Source organism: Amphibalanus amphitrite, unplaced genomic scaffold (assembly GCF_019059575.1).
Source record: "Amphibalanus amphitrite isolate SeventyFive unplaced genomic scaffold, NRLGWU_Aamphi_draft 000855F_arrow, whole genome shotgun sequence".
Lineage (NCBI taxonomy): Eukaryota > Metazoa > Arthropoda > Thecostraca > Balanomorpha > Balanidae > Amphibalanus > Amphibalanus amphitrite.
The window spans coordinates 129,031-140,364 of record NW_024882349.1 but is presented as its reverse complement, the minus strand read 5'-3'; the positions used below and the strand labels follow the sequence as shown (position 1 = coordinate 140,364).

The following is an 11,334-nucleotide window of genomic DNA, read 5'->3' as shown; positions in this document are numbered from 1 at the left end:
CCAGGCCCCCCCCCCCCCCCCCCATCTGTCATATACCACCGTCACACCGTTAGTCCAAGCACTCCCGTCATCTACCGAGCCGGACCACCGTTAGGACGCCGAGCGACGCAGTGCGCGCAGCAATTTTTTTTGTTTTTTTTTTTTTTTGTCTCCCTCTGTTCTTTCTAGGGCGTCTTTCAGAAGAGCCCAGGAAGGGGCCAGGGGTCGAGGCCAGCCAATGCCAAAACACCGAACTGTAGCTCCGCCCGGACTCACTTAGCAACCTTAACGCTAATGGTCATTTCACGATGGAACCGTGCAAATTATATTAGCGGGAAGTTGCGCCCTAGTCACCTCCCACCTCCGCCAGCGCCAGGTCGTACCTCAACACGGAACAGGCCGTGCCACCTAGGTGCGCCGGGGAGAACTACAGGTCGCATAGTGCCACCAGATGTCGCGCAAACACGACAGGCGCAGATAATTAGATTTTAGATCGTGGGTGATATATTGTAACAGCGTTGATTTCTACCATGCATTTATTTTAGCAACTAACAGCATGGGCGCAGGCACTGGAACCACAACGGCTACCACAACTGCACGTAAGTATGTCCGACATACGACTTATGTTTGAACTCTAGGCAACGCTGCCCAAGCGGCCTTTTCCGTTAGGACGCCGAGCGACGGAGTGCGCGCAGCAATTTTTTTTTGTTTTTTTTTTGTTTTTGTCTCCCTCTGTTCTTTCTAGGGCGTCTTTCAGAAGAGCCCAGGAAGGGGCCAGGGGTCGAGGCCAGCCAATGCCAAAACACCGAACTGTAGCTCCGCCCGGGCTCACTTAGCAACCTTAACGCTAAGAAGAGATTCTAAAAAATGGGTGGGGGCCCGCACACTAGGGGGCCCGCTTTGGAGGCGATGACCCCCCCCCCCCCCCGAAATGAAATCCTGGCTGCGCCACTGCACAGAGCCAGCTCCCTAAAGCCAGTCATGCACTTAGGATTTCACCCAGAAGGGGGAAATTTGCTCTCAAAGGGGGCCCCCATGTCACCCGGTGACCCAGGGTCAACCCAGGCAGGGGCGTATCCAGAACCTTTTGATGGGGGGGGGGCACAGTGGGCCTGGTCCCACTTGCAGACGGGCCCCTCTGTAAAGGTATTGGCCCTGAGAAAATGTGGAAAATTGGCAGGCGCAAATATTATTTTTGGCTGAGGAGTGTGCATCAAATCACAAATGCACTAAATTCTAAGAGCGAGCGAAGCAAGCGAGCGCCTCAGAGTCACTGGTGTGGGTTCCTCAGAGTCACTGGTGTGGGTTCCTCAGAGTCACTGATGTGTGTTGCTCAGAGGTGAAGGTGAAAAGCGTCAGATGCGCTGGTGTGGGCACCTATCCGTGCTTCTATCCTCAGGATACAGAAATCCTTCTCCTCCACGCCGCAACCCCCCTCCGGGCTGGACAGGCAACTTTATCTCATGCGGGCTGCTCCCTTGGAGCGGCATCGCTGCTCCCGAGGGAGCGCACCCCGTAGCCGGGTGCAGTGAGTGCCTTGGGGCTGGGTGGCCTGTCCTCTTGACGGGCTCAGCCCCGGCGACTCACTAGGGTGCCTGCCCAGACCAATGTCTCCCCCTAATTCCTATCATCCTTCCGGCTCTGCAATGGTCTTGTCGACCGAAAGGGCCTAACCCAACAAAACAAACTGGTGTGGGGTCATCACAGGCGCCGTTGTGGGGGCCTTAGGACTTAGAGACACTGGTGGGTGCCGCCATAGGCATGTGTGGGACCCTGAAAGATACTGGTGACCCTTCATAGGCCGGCAAGGGACCCTCGGAGGCCGGTAGAGTCGCTGGTAGTGAAATTGATCAGAGTCGGAATCGCTGGTAGGTGGCCGTCAGATGCACTGGCGTAGGGCCCACAGAGGCCCAAGAGTGGGGTCCTCAGAGGCGCCGGTGTGGGGGGCCCTCAGAGCCGCCGATGTAGGCCCTTAACCCGCGCCCCGTAGGGGGGGCCGAAACGGCCCCCCCCTGTCCTTTTCGGTCGATATCTCCTAAACGGCTGGAGATATCGCCACTAAACTTTCAGGACCCCTCCGGGAATCAATTTTACACATTGTGACCAAAAATTGTTCCAGAGGCTATGATAGGTTGGCCACAAATGACGTCAGAGTGACGTCATGTTCTGTCATTTTCGACCGAAAAAAGACCTTCGCGAGAAGACCTGTCAGGACTACAGCTTTGAGATGCAGAAAAATGATCAAGACATAAAAGGTGTAGAATTGACAGGGCTAAAAAACTGCCATCTCGAATTTTTGAAATTTTTTAGTTTTGGCCCCCAAAAATCAAAAAAGCATTTTTTTTGATATATTCGCCAAAAAATCCAAAAAGTTTTTTTAGGTTCGAAAAAAACGGAATATTTGTGATAGTGCCTACCGTCTTCTATCTACATACCAAATTTCAGAACGATACCTCGTTTTTTGGCTAAGTTATAGCGAAAAAACTGTTCAAAAATGATGACGTCAAATTTTCAAACTCAATTTTTGGCAATTCTGGAACTCGTAGAGCAAAACGAAGACCACCATTAGACTCCCCGTGACGAGCTGCATCGAATCGATGCCCATTTTATGCAAAAATATCAACTTTGAAATTTGACCTAATTTGACCTGACCTTGACCTGACCTTCACCAAAACGTGACCTAGGCTGGCCCCAAAGGCTGCCTGAACCACATAATCGCATTCGTCATGTAAAATGGACCATAAAACATGTATCACACGACACATTCATATTGTGACCCCCGGTGACCTGACCTCGCTGTGACCTGACCTGGTATCAGTGACCTCAGATAGCAAAGTATGTGTTTGACGAACAATGTACCATCGATGGTTTTCAATAAATTACCAATTTACTCGCTTTCACAGCACATTTCTTGAATTGCCTGTGAACGGTGAAAATCTGACCTTTGACCTGACCTGTGACGTCATCGGTTTGACCTAGGTCAATGAAATTTGGTCACAAGGTAGTTCCCGGGTGGGGCTATCGAACGCCGTTTGAATTTTGAAAATCGGCCGGTAACTTTCCGAGATCTTAGGGGGGGGCCGAAACGGCCCCCCCCCCCCCTACGGGTGGTAGGGTCCGCCGGTAGCCCTACGGGGCGCGGGTTAAGAGGCACTGGTGTGGGCCGTGGGGCCATTAGAGGTGGCGGCGAGGGCCCTGGCAGGTGCCCTCAGAATGCACCGAATATAACGACGTGTATAACGAAGGGCCCAGTGACCCCTCGTTATGTCCCTGGGGTCATCTCTGAGGTCATCGCATGTCCATGAGTATAGTTCGTTCGACGCGTCTTGACGAGAGGAACACAGTGCTGAAAAAAGTAAACTCGTGCAAATTTTTAATCAAAAGCTATTGCAGAAGAACTGTTTCTGCAAAAACGTCTAATTTGGCAGTTTTTGGCCGCTGCATTCTAAACCAATAACCTTAGTTCAAATCTCAGGTAATGTTTCAGAAAGACCATTAAAAGGCTATCGACACCACGGATATAGCATCCCAAATCCCCATTCAATAGAATAGCGAAATCGTTGTCTTCCATTTCCAGTTCCACCTCACTCTACATTTAGGCTCATCCAAATAATTTGGCAAGTGCTTATCGAGTTGGTTATGCATTGTGCGATTTATCTATCCGATATGAAGCCGTCTTTAGGTTTAGAGTAACCTTGAAAGTAAACAAGTAAGCTGATTCCAACAACAAATGTATTTTCCATTGAGTGCGTAACACAGTAACTGAGCAATATTGATGAATGAAACAAAACATTGACATCACATTCTCAGTTAGAACATCACTGAAAGCACGAAAACAGAGATAAACGATTTCAAAAATATGTTCAAAAATCTACAGCTGCCCAAAATTGACAGTGCAGTTACCAGATATTGTCCCCAGCTGTCAGCAGCTGGTCCCACTGTCAGCGGGTCAGCCTGATTATCTAGCGGCCATATTGACTCTGCTGCACGTACGTCGGGTGGCTCTGCTGCACGTACACAGGCTGGCTCTGCTGCACGTACGTCGGATGGCTCTGCTGCACGTACACAGGCTGCTGCTGCTGCACGGCCACCACGGTCGGCTGTTTCACGTACACAGGCTGCTGAGGCTGCTGCACGGCCACCACGGTCGGCTGCTGCACGTACACCGGCTGCGGGCGCTGGGCCACCACGTAGCCGGGCTGAGCGGCGCCGGCCACACCAGCCACACCGGCCACGCCGCCCAGACCCTTGAGTTTGCCCACGGTGGCGCCCTTGGCGGCGATCGCCTTGACGGCGCCGCCCTTGGCGAGCAGCGGCGCGGCGGCCAGCAGCTTCTTCTTGCCGAGCAGCAGCAGCAGGCGGCCCTGGCGGCTGTCTTGTGTCGGTGCCGAGCCGGCTGACACGGTGGCCACCACCTGCAGGGGTCACACAGAGGTCAAACGAGGTCAGTGGGGGCAGCAGGGGTCAGATAGAGGTCAAACGAGGTCACCAGGGGCAGCAGTGGTCAGAGTGAGGTCAAACCAGGTCAGTGGGGGCAAAAGGGAACAGATGGAGGTCAAACGAGGTCACCAGGGGACCAGGAGTCAGAGAGAGGTCAGATGAGGTCAGTGGGGGCAGCAGGGGTCAAACAGAGGTCAAACGAGGTCACCAGGGGACCAGGAGTCAGAGAGAGGTCAAATGAGGTCAGTGGGGTCATCAGGCGTCAGAGAGAGGGCAAACGAGGTCAGTGGGGGCAGCAGTGGTCAGAGAGAGAGAGAGAGAGAGAGAGAGAGAGAGAGAGAGAGAGAGAGAGAGAGAGAGAGAGAGAGAGAGAGAGAGAGAGAGAGAGAGAGAGAGAGAGAGAGAGAGAGAGAGAGAGAGAGAGAGAGAGAGAGGAGAGAGAGAGAGAGAGAGAGAGAGAGAGAGAGAGAGAGAGAGAGAGAGAGAGAGAGAGAGAGAGAGAGAGAGAGAGAGAGAGAGAGAGGTCAGTGAGGTCAAATGAGTTATAGTATTTAATTATAATTAGCTTTGATTATGTTTAAGTGTAGCTTACAGCTTAAAATTAATCGTAATATAAAATCCCTTACCATCAAAGAGACAATCAGTGCTAGTGAGGTGTTCATGGTGACTGCTGATTCTGCTGACGGTCTGTGGCTGCTGAGCCTGCTGACTGCTGACTGCTGACCAGAGTCTACCGTCTGATCTTTATATCAGCGCGGCTGGAGTGACCTTGCCGGGTCGGGTCAGGTTTATGCTCTGTCCGTTGGTGTAGTCCCCACCGGTGAAACAGGTTCGGACGGAACTCTCAAGCTGCTTGGTAAGTGAAACGGTGTAAGAGATGAATAGCATGACAGCTTTCGGATTAATGCAATGAGATCATCCTCTGAGTTCACTAAACCCATCAGGTTTCTTCATACCTTGGTAGACCGGGCGTGGTTAGGTGCGACCGGTCGTTACCGCTTTGCCCTTAGTTCAACTATATCTGCTTGAGGGTGGTGTGCAATGATGTGCAGTTATTGTTGCCCAATGTTCAAGGCTTTAGTAGAAGGAGACGGATTGCTCTTTGGTTCCCGGCGCAAATGCTGCTGGCCGCAGCCACATTGTTTTTCGCCACCACCATCAACGCTCAGTAGACTCTTGCACTCCTCATTATTGTGACACGCGGAAACTGGCGTTGCGAGCGATTTTAGCGAGTGTCATTTGAGCGAACGTCATTTGAGGAAACCATTTTCAGCGACTGACAACTTAGCGATTATCAATTTAGATGATTATCGAATACAGTGATTATCAGTTTTAGCAAGACATGGTTCAGAGACATCTATTTCGTCGACTGCTATTTGAGTGATGTTCATGTTCAGGGAAACTCTTTATTCTCCCGTATCGGTGTATTTTTACTTTTGCGAGCGTACGAATGTTTCCGTAAATTCTCATGGTTATCCGGAACTGGATTGCGAATGTCACGTTTAAAAGTCATACATTGAGTTCCACATTTCATACCGCATTTCTAAAAAGATGTATGTAATTATTCTATTTCACCCCCCTAACAAGTTAATTACAAGGGAAGAAGGGATGGGGCTACCCAACAAAAAAGATCGCAGGCCAATCGGTCCAGAGGCTGCTTAGATATATGCCTTCCCAAAGCGTTGCAAGCCGGTTCGGGCCGGACCTTGGATATTTTCGAATTTTCGGATATTTGGGCGAAACTCCTGAAACTGAGACTAGATTACCCTGTACTGTACCCCTTGAGTTTCTCATTGGTCCTTGGCATTCCTTTCGTCGTCCTATCCCTCATGTTCCACATTTCCAGACCAAATTTATCCCTCCTCCTTCCCCTCCCACCCCTTGTTGATCATCCGCGATGTCCAGTGTCTTCAAATTTCCGGGAAGTGTCAACTAATGGATTTTCGTCGCGCTTGGTTTCGCTGTAATTGTATTCGCTCAGTTGGTCTCCCATTATCCGCAATATATTCGCTCGATATGGTTTCGCTGATTCTGGTCCTCGCTTTAGTTGATAGTCGAGCTGTAATTGAATCCGCTGACTTGACTATTGCTAAAAAAGGCAACTGTTAAAATTAATAATCTCTGAAAAGGTTTGGCTCTAATATCGCTCGCGATGCTCGCTAAGGTGTCGCAGAACCGAAGGGAAGGCTGGTTTGATATTTCTCTCCTCGTTCACAATACACGTAACAATATATAAAGAATAATAGGTAGGGGCACATTGTGTCACTTTTTACCAAAGTGGCTCCAGCGCGCACACTTTCAACAGCTGGTGTTTGACACTTTCCTGGTATTTTTCCTACAGCAATAGCATCAAATGCCTCATTAGTGTTCCGGTTTCATCTCAAGTGGTTTCGACGCTAGAGTCGGTTATGCGTCGACGCGTCATCTGACAGAAACTGCCCCATATACGGGGCAGGTTCTGTCACCTGCAGGGGCACATTATACTGTCAGCATGGTGTGTCAAAAGTGGAAATAGCCGCCCGGCTTTAGTTAGCCAGCCTTGTCAATAGATGGCAGTATCACAATATGGGCAGCGGATCGTGCAATTGACGTCAAATTTTCGTTATCTGCTAAGAATTGAATGGCGGATCTTTTCATGCAAGAATCAAGTAAATCGGTCCACAACTTTTCTAGCAACAGAGATATGAAGTCAAACACCCTGCCAGAGCGGCGGCGCGGCGGCCGGCGGCGGCCGCTACGCGCCGCCTGGGAGACTGGCGGCGCTGAACGGTTCTGACTTGGCACTGCACTAAAACCTGTTAACTGCTTGGAATAGTTATTATAGCAAAATTTTCATTCAAGTGAGGAATAACCAAGGGCAGGAAGTATGTATGCTTGTGTGCGTACTGTGTAAGCCAAGAAACTGCATTAGCAGATACTCGCTAATATTAGATCCAGCCAAGTCCAAACGCATTCCAGGGGCTGTGTTTCTGATGGGTCAACAATATTTATCGTTCGAGGGCGGATACAGTTTAAACAAAACAAAAAATATTTTTGCACAGCTCTATTCCTTGAATAATTCTCTTCAACGCCTCATTCCTAGTTAAGCGAATTAGCCCACCCTGCACAAGGTCGCGGAAAACCGACCGAAAACGGCCGCGCTCAACGTTAATTTGGGCATGCAGACTCTTAAAAACTCGCATTGGGCGGGTAGGGTTTCCCAGGTATTGGCTCCAAAACACCATATTCGGCTCCCGAATGCGTCCCAGTGACCCGCCTCGTTCCTAGTTAAGCTCTAATTAGATCAAGTGACTCATAAGGAGCGAAAAAGCGACAAAAAGCATGAATTTCCCTATGGCGGCGGGCTGCCGGGCTGCCAGACGGCGCACCGGCTATTTCCACTTTTGACACACCATGGTGATGGGACACATAATCCTTTTCACTGCATGTCATCCAGCCAGTATCCCTGGAATGTTTCATTTCAGTGTTTTCCACTCATCTTCGTACAATGTATAGCCTGACAACCAGATTGTGTCCTGGCAACTAAAACTTGTAGTTCCAGGCGAGTTTTCTCACGTTTGCAAGTTACTTCAACAAAAAAGGTCCTAGAGCTACGGCAGTGGTACCTGCGCATTCGTCTCGTCGAGACACGTCGAATGACTTATATATTTTTTTGGGAAAGGTCAAGTTTTATGTCGACCTCATGTGACTTCGAGTGACCTTTGGTTGACTTTGACACATGAAAGGTCGTTTGTGATGATTTCGTAGCCGCTGATCACGATTCTGGCATCCATTTTGCTCTAAGCATTCATTTAGAGCCTCAAGATGGCAAAACATGTCTTAATTATTTTGCCTGAATTGAATAGGTAAGTGAAATTTAGCAAGGAGCAAATTTAGCAAATTTAGCCTCTAGGATTTAGCCTCTTGTGCTTTTGGCCTTGTAGCAGCCTCGTATCGTAGGCTAAAGCACAAATAGGGGTCCACTAAGCTTCAAAACATTTCAAAACATCTCAGAATTTAGTATACAAGATATAAGAAAAAGAGCAAAGTTTGTGGTCAATTTTGAGCATTGACCTTGAATTTGAATGTTATGCACATCATCGGAATACCCAGACTCTCTTCTTTCGTTTAACACCCATTTTAGCCGGTTTTATGCACCATACCGTCCTCTGGAACACGTACTTTGAGACCACTACAAAAGTGCTGGTTTTTGCCTTTGACCTTGACTTCTGACCTTGAAAATTGACCTGAGGTCAAAAAGTTTAGGTGCTTAAGAATCTTCTCATAGATACCTTTCGTTTGGTACCATTTTTGTTTTCGTAGCTGCCTTATTTACCGAGTTAGACAGGTGGGTGGGTAGGGGTGTGTGTGGGGGGAGGTCCTACCCCCGGGCTGTGGTGGTTGGGATTACCCACCGGGCCCGGCCGGGTTAAGGTCGGGATCAAATAAAACTATAAAATTAGATTGTGAGACACAGACCTGTGAAAACATTGTGCTGTTCGTTGAGATGTAAAATGGTGTATTCCCCAAAACAATAGTCAGTACCTATGTAGTTCTCTTTTTCCCGTAGTACGTATACTCGTATGTGCGATTCTCTCTCACACGATTGGTATACCAGAATAAGCTCCATTAGGGCGACCCACATACATTTCCAGATCACCCGGGTATACATACCTATCACATTTTTCATACCTCCCTGAGCTCAGTCTCAGTCTAAGGGCTCCCAAAAGAGGGTGATCTCTTCTCTGGCCGACTTTTGACAAACTGCCTCTGAACCTCCTCGAGCCGAGGTCAAGCTCGAGGGCAGCCTTCTGGTGAATGAAAATGAGTAGGAGAATGAATGGGAGTAGGAGATATGAGACAGACGGTCCGAAAACGAACGTTCTGCTGATGCACTTAATACGGGGACCGTCAAAAACAGGCGTACTATTATAACCGCCTATCATGAATGTTGCACACACAGAAATATTGGGCGGAAAAACGGTGTAATTGAAAGTACCAAAAGGAACTCTTTTTTTGGTGTAAAATTACTCTGTTTTCTGCGTAAAAGAACACTTATATGTGTGTTTTGCTAGCTTCGGAGTGCTTCACTATTGTGTAGGAGAACCGCTTTCAGTGTAACTTTACCGCGGATCTCGCGTTACATTTACGCACAAATATGTGTTTTTGGTAAAAAGTACCAAAAGGAACACTCGCGTGGTAATCGTACACAAATTCATGGCGGTAAATTTACACAAATAAGACGGTTATTATAACTATTTTTTCTGGTAAAGCTAATGTTGGGCCCGCAAAATTTGTAACGCAAGCGACACACGGCGGGACGTTGTCGCCAGCCGCGAGCCTTAGCTAAATGCAACGAAACATTGTGATGCTCAATGCCTACCCCATGCTGCAAACACGTTTGTTTGTTTGTCGTTTATTGTTAAGAATCGACATGACATCTGACGGAAATAAAAGTTAGATTAGCGTATATACCTTATGATGTATATAAGCTGATATTTCACAACGCATGGGCGCCGCTACAGGCCGCAGCCACCGCCCGTCTCCCGTCAACTGCCCGCAATTGATAAATAAAAAATATGTCATCTGTACGCACTATTTCACTGTGCCAAAATTACCGTTCATTTAATTAGCCATCGGCTCTCTGTTGCCTATCTGGCAAAATATTAGCATACCTATACCTAATTAACCCTAGAAAAGCATGAAAGTGCATCCATTATTTTCATAACACGACAGCAGTCCAGTTGAAAAATTGCAAGCCCACCTTAGCACTCCGACAAAGCTGGATAATTTCCAGCAGCTCCTCCAATGTCGCTCCGCTTCAGATTTCCGACTCGGTCTTGATTGCAGTTATCAGACGATGACCACAATGCAGTATTTCACTTATTATTCACTTATTCACTCATTACTCAGCTTATTATCCAACTAGATAAACACCACAGCACTGTTTTATCTCACTGATGTCACAAGAATGGGCAAACTCTCTCTGCGCACTGCAGCCACAACACTCCCCCGCCGGCCCCCGCGGTCCCCGGCGCACAACTGACAGATTGCGAAAATGGCGCCGCCGCCGTCAGCATTTAGCTCAAAATTTCGCTAAATTTACACGGGTTGACGTAAACGAACGGTGCTCTGGATGTGTACCGCAATTACCAGTGTCACACAACACTCATTCGCTTATGGATACACTTGCTTTGCATGAAAACATATCAGTTAGGTATTTGAACATCTGTTATGCTGTTACATTATCCTGTTTTGCGTAAAGATGCTTGTGTGGTGTAATAAAACTGCCGATGTTTGTTAGTTAACCAATAAACGTCGTATAAAAACAAACTTATTCTTGATGCCTTTACTTCTTATGGCGTTGTGCGACGGATACCTTGCTTGTTTATCACGTAAATACTTAAACTAAAGATATTTTACTACGTGAAGCAGAACTTTGAAGCTATTTGAACTATTTACGAGTATATTGAACTTGACATCGCTCAATATTTCTGTGTGTGTGCACCGGTCTTCTGTTCCCTTTTCAACATCAGCCAAATTTTGTGGGGGCAAAAACATAGTCTTGCCCCCACGGCCTCCTGCCAGTGGGGGCAGTCTGCCCCCACTGCCCCCACGGCCACGTTGGCGCCGCCCTTGCTATAAAAATTATCGCAAGACAATCGCTTAAGCCGCTGCTGAGATATGGGCCTCTCAAAAGCATTACTTTTGCAAAACTGCTTGAACACCCTTGACTTTTCACGTGGCACGTGCCACGACAGTCACTGAGATGTATCAAAAGTAGTCAATTACGGGGTAGAAGGGATGGGGCTACACACAGAGAAAAAATCACCCCAAAAAATAGGGTACTACAGAGTACCGATTCTGCACTACTATTTCGGGTATGTTTACCTTAAAAATGCAGGTAATCCCATCCCAGTCGTGTCTTGCTACCAC

The 11,334-nt window shown here is 48.1% G+C and overlaps 1 protein-coding gene across 1 annotated transcript; it reads right to left on the bottom strand.

Annotated features, from left to right (window-relative positions):
- Positions 1-3,694: 3,694 nt before the first annotated feature.
- Positions 3,695-5,123, bottom strand: LOC122367175. Its single transcript, XM_043340056.1, has 2 exons — positions 5,046-5,123; positions 3,695-4,394 (listed from the first exon to the last, which is right to left on the bottom strand). Exons 1-2 carry the CDS (start codon positions 5,079-5,081, stop codon positions 3,942-3,944), a joined length of 489 nt encoding a protein of 162 aa, XP_043195991.1. The 5' UTR covers positions 5,082-5,123; the 3' UTR covers positions 3,695-3,941.
- Positions 5,124-11,334: the final 6,211 nt, after the last annotated feature.